General features: G+C 34.8%; 3 protein-coding genes and 1 pseudogene across 4 annotated transcripts; 3 read left to right on the top strand and 1 right to left on the bottom strand.

Moving 5' to 3' along the window:
* Positions 1-286: 286 nt before the first annotated feature.
* LOC148199832 (beta-glucosidase 44-like) lies at positions 287-4,173 on the top strand. Its single transcript, XM_088112238.1, has 11 exons — positions 287-583; positions 1,049-1,107; positions 1,651-1,726; positions 1,827-1,898; positions 1,993-2,080; positions 2,254-2,506; positions 2,769-2,884; positions 3,016-3,233; positions 3,322-3,353; positions 3,449-3,551; positions 3,750-4,173. The coding sequence occupies exons 1-11, from the start codon at positions 322-324 to the stop codon at positions 4,025-4,027; spliced, it is 1,557 nt and encodes a 518-aa protein (XP_087968364.1). The 5' UTR covers positions 287-321; the 3' UTR covers positions 4,028-4,173.
* A 448-nt stretch (positions 4,174-4,621) lies between these two features.
* LOC124833015 (exonuclease 1-like) lies at positions 4,622-9,068 on the bottom strand. Its single transcript, XM_088112240.1, has 12 exons — positions 8,936-9,068; positions 8,807-8,843; positions 8,543-8,717; positions 8,338-8,416; positions 7,786-7,830; positions 7,538-7,687; positions 7,292-7,406; positions 6,823-6,923; positions 5,938-6,035; positions 5,756-5,848; positions 5,411-5,628; positions 4,622-5,286 (listed from the first exon to the last, which is right to left on the bottom strand). Exons 1-12 carry the CDS (start codon positions 9,011-9,013, stop codon positions 4,742-4,744), a joined length of 1,734 nt encoding a protein of 577 aa, XP_087968366.1. The 5' UTR covers positions 9,014-9,068; the 3' UTR covers positions 4,622-4,741.
* A 960-nt stretch (positions 9,069-10,028) lies between these two features.
* On the top strand, positions 10,029-18,150 carry LOC148199831 (uncharacterized). 2 transcript variants are annotated; one of them, XM_088113245.1, is made up of 9 exons: positions 10,029-10,509; positions 11,075-11,562; positions 13,722-13,924; positions 14,045-14,212; positions 14,751-15,065; positions 15,824-15,973; positions 16,066-16,215; positions 16,300-16,500; positions 17,005-18,150. In XM_088113245.1, the coding sequence occupies exons 1-9, from the start codon at positions 10,059-10,061 to the stop codon at positions 17,855-17,857; spliced, it is 2,979 nt and encodes a 992-aa protein (XP_087969371.1). In that variant the 5' UTR covers positions 10,029-10,058; the 3' UTR covers positions 17,858-18,150. The 2 variants fall into 2 exon arrangements, with proteins under 2 accessions (XP_087969371.1, XP_087969369.1); XM_088113243.1 differs by having other exon boundaries at positions 11,063-11,562.
* A 1,665-nt stretch (positions 18,151-19,815) lies between these two features.
* LOC124846315 (small ribosomal subunit protein RACK1 pseudogene) lies at positions 19,816-20,508 on the top strand (annotated as a pseudogene).
* Positions 20,509-20,828: the final 320 nt, after the last annotated feature.

Genomic DNA, 20,828 nt, shown 5'->3' with positions numbered 1-20,828 from the left:
CCCTTTGAAATGGAAAAATATCAAATTAATTTTCTTTGAAAAATATTAAAATAGAAAGTAAAATGAATGATGTAGATAAATAATAATTTAGTTCTTGTTGGCAAAAATGGAAAGAAGGAAGAACATGCCCCACCAATTGGTCCACAGATTTTGACACAATGCAAAAAAAACAAGAAGAATTAATTTTCAAATTTACTTTTCATGTGTCATGCCATCAAAACCACTACAAATGTGGCCTATAAATCGATCTCACTCATCTCATCACTGCCATTATCTTCTTCACTCAAACACTCTTTTCTGCTGTGCTGTGAGGGCTCCGATATGCTCTCGCTCGCTCCATTTCACCGTTCGTGGTTCCTCTTTTCGCTCTTCATCGCTGCGGCAGCGGTTATACGCTGCGTCGCGGCTGAAGATGCCACCGTGGAACCCGAAACGGTGCATTTCGACACCGGAGGTTTGAGCAGAGAGGTTTTTCCCAAGGGCTTCATATTCGGAACGGCGACGTCTGCGTATCAGGTGGAGGGTATGGCCCACAAAGACGGTCGCGGCCCAAGCATTTGGGACGTTTTTATCCAAAAGCCCGGTTCGTCAATATTCTCTATTTTAATTAATTAATTATTTTTTTAAAATTTTAATTATATATTCTTTACCTCTCAATTATATATACTGAATCCAAATGTCAAATCTCTTCACTTGCTTTTTCGATTTTTTCTTATTTTAATAATCTACTGCACAATGCGACACACAGTACAAAATACTGTTTTTCTTTTGCGGTCAGAAAAATGACCGTTAATTTCACTGTGACGGTGTGTTATGCGTTGCATTTTCTGGTGAAAAGCAAGATGCGAATGTTACGAACAAGAACAACGTGAGAAAATTGGTTTGGTTGAGATGCTAGCTTAAAATATGATAATGGTAATTAATATTCAAAATAAAATTCTTAATAATAAAAACAGAGATTTAAAAATAATAATAATAATAAACAACACATCTTCATAAACAAATTTAAACTAATAAATATTTTTTTCTTACATGAAATACAAAACAGGTATTGTCGCAAATAATGGGACGGGAGAAGTTTCTGTTGATCAGTACCATCGCTACAAAGTAAGCGGCTTTTTATTTTTTTAACTATGAAGGCTTACTATTTGTTATTTGTTGATTTTAGTGTGCTGATTTCTTTACTATAACTGCATGGACTTATATAGTATATTACAACTTAAAACCTAGCAGTAAAATGTATCTATGAATGTTTAGCTTTTTTGTTGGAAAAATGGCCAATTAGGTATAAAATATGTGAGATAATGTCAATTTAATATTTGAAAGAATGGAAATTCTGATTTAATTTTGTAAAAAATATGAATTGTTGATAAGTTTAATAATGAACTGATCTTCAAAATTACAGTTTTAGAATAAAATGATCCCACAGAATTTAATATCAGGACTTTTTTATAAACTAAGTGGTTAATTTACCCTTCTTTCCTTTTTCAATATTCCAAAAAATAAAATTTGTTTTCCAGTTGGACCCTTGCCTCAAACTCTGCCGGCCCAAGTTGACATGCTTGGGCTTTCTTTAAAGTTTAACATTTAGTTTTGTTTTTCTCTGCTATAAGGAACAATGTGAGCTAAAAAGTATGTTTAATTTCACAGGATGATATAAATCTCATGTCCAGACTGAATTTTGATGCTTATCGGTTCTCAATCTCGTGGTCCAGAATTTTTCCAAGTAATTTAGCCATATTTGTTTTACTTATTTGGCCATAGCTGAATTAAATTGTTAAACTCGCTCAATCATTAACTGAGTTTCAATTTCACCACTACTGCAGATGGAACCGGCAAAGTAAATTGGAAAGGTGTGGCATACTACAATAGGTTGATCAATTACTTACTAGAAAAAGGTAACTTTTATAGCATACTTAGTATTTGAAATGTAGTGTTCAACTTATTGTTATTGATCATTTGTTTCCTCATTGATTGTCTGCAACAATCCAGGTATTACCCCATATGCAAACCTCTACCACTATGATCTTCCTTTGGCACTTGAGGAGAGGTACAACGGATTATTGGGTCACCAAGTTGTGTAAGTACCAATATATACACACAAGAATAAAATTGAATAATTGATCTTTTAAATGCATGCTTTTGCAAATTTCTCGTAGCGTAATACTTGTAGTAAGTCTGATTAAAAAGTATATGGTGACATGTTAATAAATACAAAGAAGTATAACTAACAAGAATGCTCAAATTACACAGCAAAGATTTCGCAGACTATGCAGAATTTTGTTTCAAGACTTTTGGAGACAGAGTTAAGAATTGGATGACGTTTAATGAACCTCGTGTGGTGGCTGCTCTTGGCTATGATAATGGTTTCTTTGCCCCTGGAAGGTGCTCAAAAGAATATGGGAATTGTACAGCTGGTAACTCAGGCACTGAGCCTTATATTGTTGCGCACAACTTGATATTGTCACATGCAGCTGCTGCTCAAAGATACCGAGAGAAGTATCAAGTAATCTTAATATATCTAATCCTTTGGTTTAAGTAAAGTTCTCCATAATGATATATTAAAGAAAAAAGAGTAGGAAATTAAAATGAATTGCTTCTCTTCCATGAATTAAAATAAACTTATGCATTTAAACAGAAGGGCATAAGTTGATTTTAACTTGAGGAAAAATTCAATTCGTTCTTTTCTTACCGTGTTTGTAGTTAAGTTTATCCGAATAAAATCTTAATGAGGACGCTAAAATGTTCTTATGATGTGCTTGTTTTAGGAAAAGCAAAAGGGAAGAATTGGAATCCTCTTGGATTTTGTTTGGTATGAGCCTCTTACAAGATCAAAGGCCGACAATTATGCTGCTCAAAGAGCCAGAGACTTTCATTTGGGATGGTAAAATTATTTAGCATCTGTTTATTGTCGATCCTACGTTACATGTTCAAGTATTTTCTTTTGAATGCAACTCTATCTCCTGTGGAAACTTTCACACACTCGATACCAATTATAGTGCTTAAATTCACCAGGTTCCTTCACCCCCTTGTTTATGGAGAGTATCCAAGGACAGTTCAAGAAATTGTTGCGGAAAGACTCCCCAAATTCACTAGTGAAGAAGTTAAAATGGTGAAGGGTTCGATTGATTTTGTCGGAATCAACCAATATACTACCTACTACATGTACGATCCTCATCAAGCAAAACCTAAAGTCCCCGGCTATCAAATGGATTGGAATGCAGGGTTTGCTTGTAAGTCAATGCTTCCTTTAGCCATAGATTACAATATTTTCTGTGCATTTGCATATGACCAGTTTTTTTGTTTTGTTGAACATTGAAGATGCAAAGAATGGAGTGCCAATTGGTCCAAGAGTAAGTTAGAACTCAGTGAATTATATTCATTACTTTCAAGAGAAAAAAGTGCCCCGACTATGCATTGACTAATTTTTATAAGTTCAATTTAACAGGCTAATTCTTATTGGCTTTACAACGTACCATGGGGCATTTACAAATCATTGATGTACGTAAAGCAACGTTATGGAAACCCAACAGTGATCTTATCTGAAAATGGTAAAATTATATAATATTTCTGTTTTCACTTTTATTTATGAAATGACTTTTGTTTTGAACTGTTTACAAAAAAGTATAAAGGAACCACTGACTGGAGTTTGTCCATTTTGTATTTAAATTGAAAACAAAAATAGTCTTTCTTTCTATTTTTGGCCTGGTGTGACATAGTATTCTGCTTTTTCATTGTCATGTATGTAGGCATGGATGATCCGGGTAATGTGACTCTTCCCAAGGGTTTGCATGACACCACAAGAATAAACTATTACAAAGGCTATTTGACTAACCTAAAGAAGGCTGTTGATGATGGAGCAAATGTGGTCGGCTATTTTGCATGGTCTTTGCTAGATAACTTTGAATGGAGGTTAGGTTACACATCAAGGTTTGGAATTGTTTATGTTGATTTCAAAACCCTCAAGAGATACCCCAAGATGTCAGCATACTGGTTCAAGCAGCTCAATGCCAGAAAGAAGCATTAATAGCTGAGCTCTGTACCTACTTTCTAAGCTTCTAGTTGCTTCATGAATCATGTTTTAATGGTTTTGGCCGAGTTAAAAAGTGCCTCTGTAACTGTAATCATGCGACTTGATTAATACAAGTCTTAGAATAAAATTATCTTTTATAACTTGCTTTTTGTCTTGGCATCATATTGTTCAATGTTTTGTTTGTTTATATAAATTCTTTAAAATATGCCTTCACGTGCCGATTAGAAAATTTAAATAACATGATGAAAACAATAGATTTTTATATTTTGCAACTCTATTCATTGGGTGCCTATCCATACTTGGCAATATTCAGCCGATAAACCGCATCACCTTAGTGGCCGACACAATTGATGAATGGTCAGTTTCATTTCAGACTTTACGGTCAAGTTTACATAAATGATATTTTAAAGTTGAACGTAAAGTACTTTGAAGCATAAATGGAAGCGCTTTTAAATATTTTACTAACCTCGGGTCGAAAATTCTATTGCTGTAAATACTACTTCACAAAGCATATATGATACAAACCCCAATGACAATGCCATTAATCTCAATTCAAGCGTCCGTTTTGATGTTTTCTGATTGCAATAGTTAATCTAAGAATAATTTCTATTAAGTTATAATTAATTGATAGTTCTCACTATTAAGCTCTGAGAAATAAAGTCAAACTTGCCTCAGCAAAAAACATGGACATGGACACATTTAGAATGATTACACTCTAGAAAAGAAATGCAAAAGCGTTCTGTTGTTATTACTCCCCGTTTTCTTGCTGTTGCTTCTTCTATTGGATTTCTTTTTACTTTCACTTCTCCCTTTCAAATCAGCAATTATCTTAGTCTCAGAAGTTACACTTTCTGGGGATTCCACTGTCAAACATACAACATCAGATTTTTCAGCTTCAGTCACTACTGAAACCGGTTCACAGGTGGCTTCAGCTTTATCTGATAAAGTGTTCTGAATTTTTCTTTTCTTTAAGAGATTCCCGTCAGACCCCTCTTCTTGAAAGTTATCTGGAGACATGCACAAGTCAGTATATTCCAAGCTGCTTGCAAAAGAAATGTTTTCAACATTGTCCTTTGTCTGATATCTTTCATCATTTCTTCTTATCCTAAATGGATTGTTATCAGGAACCTTCAAAGGAGTGTTATCAGATACAGTTGTCTTTTCTTCTGTTCTAATTGTTCCCAAAGGCATGATTAGTTTTCTAAGGTCCAAGAATTCATTGGAATACTTCTCTTCATCTAAGAGCCTTGTCACTGTAGAGAGAGAAAGTGTTATGACATGCCATAGTTAAACATATACGACATGCTAGCAAAAACATGCATAAACTTAAGCAATGTAGTTACAGAAGTTGTGAACATATCCAAAGTTTTCGCTTGCCTGTACTATTTTCTCTGGTGTACTGGGAAGCAATGATTGAAAAGCTATTCTTTGGCCTAGATGGTGTAGGAACTTCAGCTTTCTGAACTTGATCAAGGCTTTGGAGATCATTGGGGTGCAGAGGAAATCTAGAAGATTCAGACTTATCAAAGGCTTTCTTAGTTGATGGATTCAAGTTTCCTTCAGCAATTGCTTTGACTATAGATGGGGGAATTTCTCTAATTGCATTTGTCAAAGAAACAATGATATACGTTGAACAAGCATAAATGTTAAAATTGACCATATATTCTCTTGGAAATGCTAAAATAAAATAAAAAACTATTTAGAAGAAACAATAAAGGATACGGCCCCAAGAAATCGAGATTCCCATCATGTGACTCAATAAAATTTTGTGGAAGAGGCTTCATGTGTTTCAGTTCTTTGGCATTGGTATCATATCTACATCGATATTCCAGAAGCAAATGCAGTCATTGATAAAATTAACAGATGATCATTCTAGAATTAGGAAAGTGTTTTAGTAGTCGTACATTCGAGCATACTGAAAAACTGCAACAGACTCTTGAAAGGTTTTGGCATAATCTTCAGGCATTTGGTCGCCTTTCTCGAGCTTAAGAACAGACAATATCTGTTAAAGAATTGATATATTAGTCATAACGAAACTGAATATGAACCTTAAGTATGATATCTCCGAGGGTGTATCAGCTACCACGTTATCTATACATGTAACAGTAGAAGCAAAAAGACAAACGTATTGGTTTCTGATATATATGGATGTGGTTGTGACTCGTGTGGAATATAAATTCTATATATTTCAAATTTCCCTTTCTTACTAGATATGTGAACTCATTAACTACAAACTGGAAATCCAGACAGACAAGTGATGCCAATGAGAATTGTACTATTGCAAAACTAAGTGCAAAATTCTAAGCTTAAAAATGACCACCGAGCTCTCTACCATAAACTACATTCGGCAGCAAAGCATAAAACAATAGAACCAATTAATTGTAAAGCAAAAATAGTTTGAAAGTTCAGCTTTTTTCCATGTGTCGCCTACTTCTTAGTTGTATCTGTGTAAATCAGGTTGAAAACCTATGGAAATAGGCACTATATTTTTTCTGCAGTTCTATAATCTCTTTGGTTTAATGATGAATTCATGATAGATAAGTGAAATTGGATTGGTTATTTAGCATAAAGAGAAAGGATATATCCTTCTATGAAACATGACAAAAGTATAAGGAATAATGTCAACCCTTCATACGAGCAGTCCATTTTAAAGTCCTCATGGTCACGTCACGCCAATGATAATAGGGGACATGAGAGCTTCTTAATTCTAACCCTATCTAGATTTCTGTTAAAATTCCCTTCGACAAGCAATCAACCCTGATGTTTTTAGGAGATGAGAACATACTTACACGATCTAGGTTCCGATACTTGGAAACCAAAGCATGAGCTCGAGCAATACCAATTCCAGGAACAGATGGAAGAAAATCACAGCCAGCTAAGACACACATACCTGGAGAGGTGAAAGAAAAGCACTTGGTAGATTGTCATAAACCTGAAAGCATGAGACTTCTTTTCTATGACCCAAACAACAAAGAACTCTTCAGAAATAATAAAATCTCTTGACAAAATCCTCAATTTCCAGTCACCTCAAGTTAATGTATCCAACATTTCAAAGCACACAGATCCAGAACAAGGACTTTTACGCTAGTTCCAAGTTTATTTTCTCTTTTTTACTGACTGATGATAAGACATTTATGCATCAAGCCCTAGATCTGTTATATCAAGCATCTACATATGTTCATCGTAGGTTAGAGAGAAGCCTTGATGATTTCATGCATGAACACATTATCGGAATCCATGTTGAACAACAAAATTTACCTGTGAACAATTCCATGTTGAAACTCCGAAACGAAGGTCTACCAAACTCAGCCGAAAATACCTTCTCTAACTCTATTCTTTCACCATTCCCATTTCGGTCCATCTTAAAAATAATCTGTTCAAAACCACCGGAGCACAATCCAAAATACAGTTATATGAAACTGGATAGAGAAATAGTAGTAATAACTCAAGATATAATAAAGCTGTAAACCTCCACGCACAAGTTCATGTTATTGAAATTCTTACATCTGGACAGCCATAAGCTATAAGATCACTATCTTCAGTGATCACTGCTGCAACCCCACCATTTTCTATCCCAAGGTGAGACATGTACGCTAACTGAGCATCTGCTTCATATGGAGCAACAACGAACTCAATTTTCTCTGATTTCAGGGTCTGCAAGGTAATTATATAATGAAATTACCCTAGAATGTAGATTAATTAATGATGAAACAGTCCGAAGTCTGTACAACAGAAAAATGTTTGCAGCATACCTGAATTAGCGTATGTGCCATAACCGGAGTAATATTCACTGCTCTCTGCACACAAAACAAAGATCCTTGTATTTTGTTGACTCTTTGGCACAAACAGTACATAAAGGAAAATGAGAGGCAAAATCATTAATTACCATGACGATAACAATTAGATACAGAACAAAATGTAGATGCAGTTCCTTAAGGGTTTTTGGTATTGTTCTACAGTTAAAATGAAAGTTTTGCCTAAATAATATGCATAATAAATGTTTACAATAAAGGTCGGTATATCATCCTGATATAAAACGTTAACTTTGATTAGACAACAGCTCCAAAAACACATGAGAATTACAACTAAGTTTTGTCCTTAGATTAATTGCTACATTGTACATTGCTCAATTTTCATTTTTTCCCACTTTAAACTACCCATGACTACTTTAATAGAACTCTACATTCATCATATTAAGACAGCATGCTATTACATGCTAAAGACAAATATGTGTAGTATCAGCAATTTCCTCAAAAAAAAAACAACAACCAATGTTTTATACTTGTTTTTTCATATCCTTCTACCTGGAAGAGCTCTGAAGCTGCAGCAACATTCCCTTCTTTGAGCTTCGTCATTGCCAATTCTCGATTAGCCCTTCTTTTTCTACAAGTAATCAAACGCCAAGATTCACCTCAGTGAAAGGATAAAATTGATAGGAGAAAGAAAACCAAAAGAGTAATATATTCATCCAAAACCTAAGACTTCAGAAAAGGAAAAAAAAAAACATGCCTGTTCCTTTCTTCCTCAGTTGCTGCCTTGCAAGGAGCATTGCCACCATCAAAAACAACAACCGGAGTTATTTTATAGAAGCGAAGCAGGTTCACTCTATGCATAAAGTATTCAATGTATCGCAACTTCCTTACACTGTCGGAATCAAGACAAAGATCCATACTACACGAATAAGCTGAAAAATGAAAACGTCAACTTCAACTTCTCACCACTAATTACCCCAAAATTGAAAACCATTCACACAGTTCAATTCCCAACACTCACCCCCTTTATGAAGCCACGAATACGCATCAATACCCACCTACAGATTTTGCAAAGTGAGTGAACATGTACACGCCCCAGATAAAATCATGCGGAAAAATTGAAACTTAGAACAATGAAGTTGATTCTTACGCGTTTTCCAGCATACTTATGGATGTGGAAAGTTTCGATGTAAGGTTTCATGAACCTCAGGAGATCCTTGATGCCCATTTGCAATGTCCTAGGTCTTCTGTTGCTTTCTGGGTTTTGTTTTGGGCTTATTCGAATTTTCTTCGTTTACGTTTTATTGGTCCGAAAATTTTAATTCTCTTGCATATAAATAGGAACACAGAAAATGGCGGGAAGAACGCGAGTGGCGAAAGAGAAACGAGGGACGGCAAAAATTGTGTTATTCTTATATGTAGGTGACAGAAATTTGTGTACAGTCCAATGAAAAGTGTTCACTTAGTAAGGTAAAAACGTGTTCGATTCTGATTGGTTGTTGAGAGAGGACTCGTATTTCAGTTAAAACATTTACCGCCAGTTTGAAACGCGAAAGACTTGCTTCCCGCTCTTTTTGTTTTTTGCTATTTGAAAAATTAGTTCAAAATGTAGTATTTTTGTAATTGAAACTAAAATATATTAATATAGTTTAGTAATTCTATTTTTTTTATTTTCGATAACTATATATTATATTTGTAGCTTATATATATATATATATATATATATACTAAAATGATTGTTTTAATATTTGATAGTAGTTAAATATTAGGTTTGAAATATATGGAGCGCATTCAACCTAATCCATAATAAAGTTTCTATCTTAAATTTTAAAAGCTATTTTTTGTCTGGAATTATAATATAATATTTGAATTTACATAATTTGATTGTTATGATAAGTGCTCTATGGGTATAATTTTTTATTTATTGAAAATTTTAATACGGATTGATTTTAAAATCATTAAATTTATAGGTAAAATTCATAAAATTAATTATTCTTTGTAGAGCGTGAAATCTTACTTTTAACTTTTTACAAAAGACCTGCTTTTCGTGTTTTAATACATGTAAGAAATATATGTTGTGAAAAAGAAGTCATACTTTTAGCACCCTTATATTAAAATAAAATATATATTTTCAAATTCTGAATAATAAGTAATTTTAATTTTAGATACTTTGATATAATATATATATATATATATATATATATATATAAAATAATATTATAATTGAAGCATTCGTGTTCCAACATAAACAAGCCGCCGCTTAAACCCTTTCAATGCACCAAACCTTTACACTCACTCTTTCACTCCTAAGAAGCCCTAACACTCTCAATGCGATGACTCCTCGCGTCGACGATTTCGAAAACGACAATCTCTCCTCCACCGACGACGATGATGACGACGGCTTCAAGGAGGATATGGCCGCGCTCTCCCGAGCCTGCATGATCGTCGTCCCTGGCGCCGATGATAATTTCGCAGCTGAAGACGATGTTCCATCTTTGGAACCTCTCACTGACGCCGGCACTGCCATTGTTCCCGTCGCCACCGACTCGGACTCCGACGACCAGGACGACCTCGAATGTCTTAAGAGAGTGCAGAGTCTATACCAGCCTCTGTCCGTTCTTCCGCCACTTGAGCCGGCGGTGGTCGTGTCTGACGACGACGATGGCGTGGATGACCTCGAGACCGTGCGCGCCATCATGAAAAGGTTTGGCGACTACAGCGAAGGTATTTGGTTTCCTATGTGCGTTCTCGCTGTTGAATTTTCACTTCTAATTTTTGAATTTGGGATGTGAATCCAAGGGAAATAATAATGCTAGGTGAGCTATAAGTAGAGAATAAAATATAGATATTGGTTGGCGGTAACTAAAAGAGAAGGAAAGACTGCATGTTCATGTATCTAAAATTAACATTGGATATATGCATGTCTTAACCGAACTGTATTTGACTTTTGAAACGATGCCTTGAAATGAGTTTTAGATGTCTCTTGTGTAGCTGAATTTGGATGTATGTTTGTTTGATTATGGGCACCTAACTGAATTCATCGTACAAAACTATTGTATTAAGCTTTATAAGCTCTTATCAGGTGCTTTTTGTAGTTTCTAGTCAATGCAGGATCTCAGTCTTCCCTAATTATCTCTTGTCAAAGTCAAAGTGGTGGGACTTGGTTTTTACCTATGTTTATATATTCCCCAAGTTGTCTTGTTGGCAGTTCTGTTTTAGGACTTTGTTATTTATTTATTTATTTTGTAACAAAAACTTGGAATGATGACAATATTAGGTTTGCATGAAGGTGGGATAAAAAAGTTGGTTGCAGAGGATCAGATCTCCAGCATGGGCTGTGAGGGTGACATCGCTAATGGCTCAACCCATTACGAACCAGATGGTGGTGAATTATGTCCTTTTTCTCAAAATTCTATGGAGGCTGCCACAGAGGAGTTGATTGAAAACATTGAAATGCAGCTTAGCGATTTTGTTGAGAGTTCTGAACCTGATGCCTGGGAGTCATCTAGATTACAACAGAAAAGATTGAGCTGTCCTCCTGTTGTTCAGTGTTTTATTGACGCCATTAAGAAAAATAGGGATTTACAGAGATTTCTTAGAGGTAAGTTGATTGAGCTTGAGGCTAAAATTGAGGAAAACAAAAAGATAAGGAATAAAATTAAAATTCTTAAGGACTTCCAGGCTTCATGCACTAGAAGAACAGGGAACGTGTTATCACTGAAAAAAGATCCACGTGTTCAATTAATATCAGCAAAACGGTCTCCAAAGAAGTCTAAGGTTAGTTGTGTGATGCTTTTATTGTTTACTGAAGTCTGAGTTATCGTTTGTACTATTTCATCATGAATGATGGTACTGGTCATATATAGATATATATTTATCTCTGGGTAGATTAGTGGATAATATTTAAGATTCTCATTCAGTTGAAACTTAATCTTTTAATTATGAAAACTATAGATGCTATCCGTTTAATACAGCTTAGTGGGTTTGAGTGGTAATATGAAAGTTATGGAGAGAAAGGGTTCTCTCCTATGAAAGCCTGGATACAGGAAACATGCTTAATATAAAACTGGAATGGCGAGGAAAGGTTCTTAAAAGTTCAAGATATGTTACGGCCTATTAATACTAGCATGAATTAAAAAAAAAAGAAGAAAAAACTTTACATCATAGTTACCGATCTCAAATAGTGGCATGTGACAGTCCTCTTTGAAGATGCTATAGTGGGAAACAGGGTGACTGTTATTGTAAATGTTATAACACAGACTAACTATCTATAGTACACTTAAGTACTATGAAAAATACAAAAAGAAAAGAAATTCATGATAAACAATAAGCCAAATTGCAGTCACGAAATACATGGGGTCCTTCAAAAAGTGAAAGCTGGTAGTGAAATTTATAGAAAAGAGCACTAAAAATTTAATAAAAGTTAACGAAATGTGAACTGGGAAGTCCAACGGAAGAATGGAGTGCAGGAAAAATATAGTCCTGTAGGCTGTAGCATATGAAGGAAATGTAGGTTAAACAGAGGTAGTTTTTTTTTCAATGGAATGGTTTAAAATTCTAGCGTTTCTGAAGAAAAAGGCTTTAGAAAATTAGGGAGAAATCACAATTTTACCCCCAAAACCCTAAACAAAAGTTTCAGTGTAAAACTTGGTTTCCCTGATAATAATATTACAGCAACCAAAAAAAGCTATTGGCAACCGCTCCACTTTTTGATTATAGAGGCCCAGTGATATTCTGTTCTACTTCTCTGCTGGCGTGCACTTTTGTCGACCATGCTTTTCATAAATGTACTGTTTGTAAAGTAACATTATTATTTTACTGTAACAGTGGATGATGATTGTTATACAAAAAAAAAGTTACTTGTGATCATAGCTAAAACATGGCTACATATCCTCCCATTGACTGCATCAAAATATATAAATCCTCGTAAACATGTTATAAATTTACATATTTGCCCCCACTTAGGTTAGTATGTCATGAAAAGCATCATTGGTCCTACTCATACGTAATTTTGACATTATTTACAATAGCTCTTCAAGTTAAAGCTAATTGGCATTAACTGAAGTCTCCCTGCAAGTATATGGATCATCTAGCAATTACATGCACAATGCGGAGCTTTTTCAATGCATCTCCATTAATGGCTCTTGAGCTATGATGTTATGATGTTAGAGATCTTACGTCAACCGTAGATATTACTAAATTACAATATATATATATAAATAGATGCAAATCTCATTTTACAAGTTAATTTCTTGTAAAGTCGAGTTAGGTTTAAAGTCCATTTTCTTAGATGATATTAGAGTGTATTCCAATAAGGTTTGTTGAGCCTTTCGGACCATCTATAAGATCTATTCCCACGCCTAAGATATTTAGTTTTTGTGTGAAGGATGTGTTAGAAATCTTGCATTGACTAATTTATTGTATATAAGTAGTTGGAAATTTGATCTTACAAGTCAATTTTATGAGTTTGAGTTAAACTTAAAGTTCATTTTCCTAGACATGTGATTCATGGAGTTGATGTGGAACTTTTCAAGTTATCGGAGCCATATCTCAAATATGTCAGTTAATAAATTTTAAAAAATATAAAAGATTTGAAGGATACTTCTTATATACATGTATTGGAGATGAGTACGGCATTGATTAGAAGGTTAAATTTGAGATTTGTAACTTTTCTCTTTACAGCCTTTGATTAGAAGGTTAAATTTACAGCCTTTGTTATTGGATTTGGGTATTATGCCTGATTTGGGGGTATGATTAAGGGGTTTGAATCTATTGCTTAGCAGTCTTGCACAGTTACTGAGTGCAAATATTTAGGTAATTTTGTCGTTATCTAGTTACTGGCTGGCAACATGGCATTTGTAACCTTCTTAGTTTTGTCGAAGTGTCAATTGTCACTGATTATATTGGAAATCCTTGATCCAACTTTTTCCTGGCAGAAACGTAGAAAGGTAACTTCAATATGTTATGGCCCAGAAGAAAATTCTCGTGTTGCTAATTATAGGATGGTATTGGAAAGATTTCCACTTTCCTTGGAAAGGAAAAAATGGTCTAAGGCAGACAGGGGAAATCTTTTTAAGGGAATTAAGCAACAATTCCAAGAAATGGTGCTTGAACTCTCACTTTCACTTGATAGAACAAGGTAATATCTATTCTGTTTTGTCCTATGTTACTAAATTACTAACTGCTGCTTGACCAATGTCATCATTCCCCTGTTGTGTTTTTAAATTTTACCCTTGACGTACCGTACCTCCTTTTACAGTTCAGAGGGCTTGGTTGGAAGTGCTGATGACATGGATAATATAATTGCATCTGTTGAGGATCTCGAACTCACACCAGAGAGGATTAGAAATTTTTTGCCTAAAGTTAATTGGGATCTCATAGCTTCTATGTATGTTGGTTGCCATACTGGTTCTGAATGTGAATCAAGGTATATGTTTTTTAATCTGTGATCTTTTCTTTTTGTGCGTGAAAAAATTGATCTTTGCTATGATAAGTATTTTATGTTTCTGATATTGGAACACGTGCTGAATTTAATGAGGGTATGTATATACTAATTGGTGAAGTTTTCTTTTGCGTGTTTGTATGCATGAATATGGTTCTTGGTTATGATAAAATGTTCATGTTGCTATTATTGGTTCTTAGTCCTGTCCATACAGTTCTTTGACTATTGTTTCGTGTTTATTGCCTTTCTATGAAGAATATTTTTCCCCTACATTGCAGACATCTATGACGATCACCATCACATACAGTTTACCAAATTTGGGTTTCAGTAAGAGTTCAAGATCAACACATCATGCAGGTGGGGTTGTACATGACATGATTTTTAATATAGTCGTGCTTAATAAGTCTGTGGTGGTTGTCATCATCATAGATGTCTGTTATGTAGACCATAGAATAGTGTCTATGTAAGAATGGTTGGATTCCATACCTTTGACGCACTGTATTTTAAATGTTTGCTACCGCAGGTGGTTGAATTATGAAGATCCTTTGGTCAACCAAGGTGCATGGACTAAGGAAGAGGACAAGTCCCTTTTACTTATTGTCCAAGATATGGGCATCAGGAACTGGTTCAGTATTGCTTCAGCATTGGGCACAAGCAGGACTCCATTTCAATGCTTGTCACGATTCCAAAGGAGCTTAAATCCTTCCATGCTAAATAGTGAATGGACTGAGGAAGAAGATGGTCAACTATGTTCTGCGGTGACATATTTTGGTGATAGCAATTGGCAGTGTGTGGCTTCTGTTCTAGAACGGCGGACAGGAACCCAGTGCTCAAATAGGTTGGTAATTTAATTTTTCATGTTTGTAGCCCATTATTTGAAATCAAATAATATTTGACAGCAGCTTTTCATCTTACTTAAGATAACAAGGTATATTTATGTGTAGTTCACAGTTTGATGATACGGATGCCTTGGAATAATCTTCTTTTAGGCTGTTATTATGTGGCTTTGATGATTTGTGGTGATTGTCCTATTCAATAATTTGATTTCAGCTCAGTATTGTTTGAACTATTATTGCTTGTTTATTTGTTTATACAGTATTGTTGAAAAGGGGCAGGTTGGGAAAGGAAGTTTGTATAACCCAGTTTCAACTGGAAGAGAATATCTGGTTACTTCTTTAGGATGGTGGTATTTTATGTATTTCTGGAGGTTGAACTATATAGAAATGCAAATGATCGTGTCCTTCTATGCATAACCTTTTGAAGAGATGCATTACTTCCATACCTTGTTTCTCTCAATGCATCATGAACCTGGCCAAATTTGAAAAGTGATTTGCTTTGATATCTTCATGACATGAAAAGAAGTATCCATTCAGAATGGTCCAAGGCTCTTTCTTTATCTCCTTTGTTACACTTACGAGGTTGCTTTATGTTAAAAACAAAAAGAAACATTATTGAAAATGAAATGACTATATGATCGCTGATATTAAAAGGTTAAATATCTGCAATGCAATTATGTCTGTTTCAATAAATTAACAGAGTTAAAGTTTATTGGAGAAGTGAAGTTTATTTGTAGCTTCATTTTGTCTGCTGATGCAGATGGAAAAAATCCCTCTGTCCGGAGAAGAAAGGGAGCTTTACACGAGAGGAAGATATACGCTTAACAGTAGCAGTCATGCTTTTTGGGCGGAAATGGAATCAAATAGCTAATTATGTTCCTGGCCGGATCCAATCTCAGTGTAGGGACAGGTACTTTGCTGTGTTTTGTTTAAAATTTTTGGTGACATAATTTCCTTACGGTCTTAGGTTCTTGTTAAAATTCTTGAAAATTCTTATGACAGATACCTCAATAGTCTGGATCCTTCTTTGAAATGGGGTGGATGGACTGAGGAAGAGGATTTAAAATTGGAAGATGCAATTGCCAAGCATGGATATTGCTGGTCTAAGATTGCTGAAGAAGTGCCTCCCCGTACTGATTCTCAATGCCGAAAGTATGAGCTCAAATTAACTTCAATGATGAAAATCTCAAATCCTTCAATCTCTGTAATCTTACGTGTATTCTTCTCATTGAACAGGAGATGGAAGGTGTTATGTCCTGAACAAGTTCCTTTGCTTCAAGAAGCAAGAAAGAAGCAAAGGTCTATTATTGGTAGTAACTTCGTTGATCGAGAATCTGAACGCCCAACCATTACACTTAATGACTTTCTACCTTTACTTGCTTTAGCTCCAAAATCTGATGTTGGTTCTTCAAACATCAGGAAGAAGCACAAGTCAAGGTACTGCCCTTTAATCTCCCTTTCATTTTGCCTTTGTTTCTCAACATCTTACACATGTGATGCCAGGATTGTTAGGATTATTGTTTGATAGGATACGACCCCTGTTACAGAGGTTTATCCGAGAAGAAACAAGGGAAATGTGAATAAGCTAATTGACGTAGATACAAGTAGTTAGGAGCTAGTTACCATGTCCAAAGAGTTAGTTAAGAATAAGAGATGTTTGTATTTAGATACATTTTGGGTTTAGAGAAAAGGAGGTAAAAAATATATGTTGGGACTATACTAGTGCCTCCAAGAACCAGAGTTATTGTTTCTGTAAGGAACTGTACTTGGTTTGTCTTTATTATCCCTGTAAACCTTATGTTTCTTAAGTTTCTGATCCAATTTATATATTTGTTTCAGTAAATATATGCTGGCCATATAATGTTTGAAATTGAAAATTGGTTCCGGTATACCTTTGTATTATAATTCTCGTACCTTCTAATTGTCGTAGCTTGCTTGCAGTAATGTTCCCAAGAAAAAGAGCTCTAAGAAAGGTGCAAAAAGAACTAAACGCACTAAAGAAGTACGAGATACAGAGGTATATCACGATGATGAGTTCTACTCTATATCTGCACGCAGCAATCATCCCCAGAAAAAGATGAAGTCCAAAAGACGCACAAAAAGTAGTCGAAATTCTCCCCAGGAATTAGTGGATGTCTCTTGTAGTGACAAGGTGACTTGCATTGAGGGTTCAGAAAACCAGTCTACCTGTGTTACCAATTTTGAAAATCAAGATTCAGACAGCATAACCCTTTCATGTTTTTTACGCAACAAATCAAATGAGACATTATCTAGATTTACCAAAAATTTAAGTCAGACTTCCTTCGCTAGGATTACTGATGTTCCTGAGCAGGCGGAAAGTCAAAACCCGTCTGATGATCAAGGCGGTTTGTCTCATTCACGCGAGACAGTTGGAACTAAAAATTTGTTCGTGCAGCCGAATATTGCTTCTGATAGACGAGTGAGAAACCAGGAGGATACAAATACTTGGACAAGTGATGATGATGATGACGACGACGACCAGTTGACCCTTGCATGCATTCTGAAAAAAATCCCAAGAAAGGGTCACCCTGCCAAATTAAAAACAGGATCTGTATTATTAAATGAAGAACATAGTGCAAGCAAGCCAACCATCATATCTGATGACAGTGGACCGTCAATGTCAAAGCATGTTGAAGATATGGAGACTGTTGTACATGGTTCTGTTGCTAAACCAACCCATATCATTGTGGAAGAAAAGGATGACGAGCTTTTTCCGCCCCTAACGCAATACAGGCCACGGAGGGAGCGAAAACGTCCCTGTAGATATTTGTAGGCAGGTAAACTTTTTTGTTTCCCATTACTAGTTATGAATAGAAGACATTAGGCAGTGGCTAATCTACATACAAAAGTTTGATTACTTGGAACCCACTTTCATAATCACGAATTTGGGCGTGTATACATATTTTCGTCCTGGCATATTTTGTAAATTGTCTGAATGCCAGACTCTTTTTCCATTTCATATTTTTTTTATTCTCCCTAGATTCAACTGTAACATGATTCGATTTTGGATACGTTTTGATCTGTTGTAAAAGTCAAAAGTATGGAAAAACCGGTGAATTTATTATTGATTTTCTGTGTAGTTTGTTTAAAAATTGATGTCTATGAAATTTTATTCTAATTTTAAAATTTATGTGGCTAACTTTATTATTTAAAAGACCTTCGTTAGTTTTACAGATGTTCTTTATCAATTGTCATCCATTCATAATCAGGAATGAGAAAACACCTCACGTACATAACAAACGGGATAATTAACATCACCATGCAAAACAATCTTCTCTTCATTGTCTTGTCATTGAAATTATCAAGATTTCATTTCAGACTAATTTAGTTTAGTTGACGAAGTAATAAAATTCTAATAAATAGTTAGGGTCCAAACGAATTTAACCTTTCTTTAATACGGTAACATTATTATCATCATTTTGCATCTCTAATTTTCAGTCTGCGTATTGTGGATTAAACAAAATGTATTAGGTTTATTATCTATAATCTGCTTAACAACTTATGCATGTTTGTAAACACTTCTATAAAATTAAAATAAGAAAAAAAAAAGTAGTTTATTTATAAGATTAAAATATATCTGTATAAATTAATTCATCAAAAATTTTATTTCTAACTTATTCATAGTTAATTTTAATTAAAAAAGAAACTAGCTTAGTTTGTCCTTATTTATCTTCTAAAATGATTATCGAAAATTTCCATCCTATATATATTATTTTTATCTTTGTTATTTAATATATTACTTTTATCTTTTATTTTTATCACTTGATATATTAGTTTTATCTTTATTTTATCTCTATTTTTTATTTTTATAGCTTAATATATTATCTTTATCTTTATTTTATCTGTATGTTTTTTATTTGATCTTTATGTTTTATTTTATTTTATCCATATCATTAGATATATTATTAGATATATTGTACAATCTATTAATATTAATGAACTGAACTATAATTCTTAAACAGTAAAATAGATCTTATAAATAATACAATAACTAAAATAAGTTATATCTTATTTAATATTTTCTTTACTTAATTTTTCTACACATTGCCAAATCAATATTGTCATATCAATGAGCTTGCTAATACCACTTTATTCACGTATATATTTAAGCCCCCTTCAAAAAGTTCAATGAAACTCAACCAACTTGAGCTTATTTTAAGATTTTTTTATTTGTATGAGAAAAAAAAATCATATTATTTTAGTTGTTGCGATTACAACAACAATTTAGTATTGGTTATAGAAAACGATATAATAATACAGAATTACAATAATTTATATTAATAATAATACTAATGCAGGTAAATGGGATACAACTGTCGGTCTAATAGTTATGATTTGGTAATAATTCATCAATATTCAAAATCCACACACATGAATAGAAAAAACCAAAAATTTAAAAACGTGATCTATTTATAAAATAAAAAATTACATGATGATATAGTTTAAAAGAATAAGTGATATTTAATACATTTCTATCAAACATTTATATATTTATACATATATCTATAGATAAATAGATTGATTTAATTATAATCATGATTGTATGAGATAATTATTGCATAACATCCACATATAATCTTCAAAATCTAAAAGATAAAATATCTGTTTAGAAAATATAGAATGATAAGTAGATAGAATAGATAAATAAATAAGTTATTTATATATACATTATAGATATGATTGGAAAAACTGAGAAAGAATTCAGAAAGCAAAGTTAGAAAGAGAAGAAATATGAAAAAGGAAGAGGTTTTTGTGTACCTTGCAAGACTAAATGGCCACGTGGGCAGAGTGACCTCAATAAGCACCAACAACGATCCAACCATCATGATTAGTTCCTCCTTCGACAGATGCATCATCGTGTGGCGCATCATCAACGACTCTAATTCTTACGCTGTTCCGCAACGCTGCCTAACCGGCACTCACATCGTCAGCGACGTCGTTTTGTCCTCCAACAGCAATCACGCCATCTCCGCCTCATGGGACGGCGACCTCCGCTATTGGAACATCGCCACAGGCATCAGCACGCACCGTTTCGTCGGTCACACCGATCGTGCCGTGTCCGTCGCGCTCTTCAACGACTCCGTCATCGCCTCCGGCAGTCACGACAATACCGTCAAGGTGTGGAACGTGTTAGGGATGTGCAAGTCGAACTCGGACAGCCACTCCGATTGGCTCTCGTGCGTACGCTTCGTCCCGGCGACGGCGTCACCGAGGCTGGTGACGGGGGCGTGGGACGGCAGCGTTAAGGTTTGGGACTTGGACATGAATAATCGAGGCGCGTTGGTTGAGAGCTTTGCGACCTCCGGACACGATGGTTTTGTGAAGACGGTGGCGGTTTCACCGGACGGCACGGTGATGGCGAGTGGCGGAACGGATGGATTGGTGAAACTGTGGGACCTGGGAACAAGGCGTTATGCTTCATGAGATTGACGGTGGTTCCTTCGTTCATAGCTTGAGCTTTTGTCCTTCGAAGTTCTTGTTGAGCATTGCCACAGAAAAAGTTGTGATTGTTTGGAGTTTGGAGCTGAAGAAGATTGTTGAAGAATTTAGCTTCCATAATACTTACTGCTCGAGCTTGAATTGGAGTGGCGATGGAAGAACATTGTTCTGTGGTTGCACAGACGGTGGAATCAGGGTATGGGAATTCTTCACTCTCGATTTTCCGGAAACAATTTAGGATTTTTTTTTATAGAATGATGATAGGGATATACAATTTTACATTTATTTGATTTATAGTATAAAGA

Source organism: Vigna umbellata, chromosome 4 (assembly GCF_029865625.1).
Source record: "Vigna umbellata cultivar VRB3 chromosome 4, Vumbellata_1.0, whole genome shotgun sequence".
NCBI classification, from domain to species: domain Eukaryota; kingdom Viridiplantae; phylum Streptophyta; class Magnoliopsida; order Fabales; family Fabaceae; genus Vigna; species Vigna umbellata.
This window is presented reverse-complemented; position numbering and strand designations above follow the sequence as displayed.

Bases quoted from the DNA above. Each gene is read 5' to 3' on its own strand.
- LOC148199832 (XM_088112238.1), top strand. From the start codon at position 322: ATGCTCTCGCTCGCTCCATTTCACCGTTCGTGGTTCCTCTTTTCGCTC. The intron at 3,354-3,448 runs GTAAGTTAGAAC...TCAATTTAACAG, and splicing joins GAGTGCCAATTGGTCCAAGA to GCTAATTCTTATTGGCTTTA. The intron at 3,552-3,749 runs GTAAAATTATAT...TCATGTATGTAG, and splicing joins AGTGATCTTATCTGAAAATG to GCATGGATGATCCGGGTAAT.
- LOC124833015 (XM_088112240.1), bottom strand. From the start codon at position 9,013: ATGGGCATCAAGGATCTCCTGAGGTTCATGAAACCTTACATCGAAACT. The intron at 8,844-8,935 runs GTAAGAATCAAC...CAAAATCTGTAG, and splicing joins ATAAGTATGCTGGAAAACGC to GTGGGTATTGATGCGTATTC. The intron at 7,688-7,785 runs GTATGCTGCAAA...ATTACCTTGCAG, and splicing joins TGGCACATACGCTAATTCAG to ACCCTGAAATCAGAGAAAAT.
- LOC148199831 (XM_088113243.1), top strand. From the start codon at position 10,059: ATGCACCAAACCTTTACACTCACTCTTTCACTCCTAAGAAGCCCTAAC. The intron at 15,066-15,823 runs GTTGGTAATTTA...CTGCTGATGCAG, and splicing joins GGAACCCAGTGCTCAAATAG to ATGGAAAAAATCCCTCTGTC. The intron at 15,974-16,065 runs GTACTTTGCTGT...TTCTTATGACAG, and splicing joins CAATCTCAGTGTAGGGACAG to ATACCTCAATAGTCTGGATC.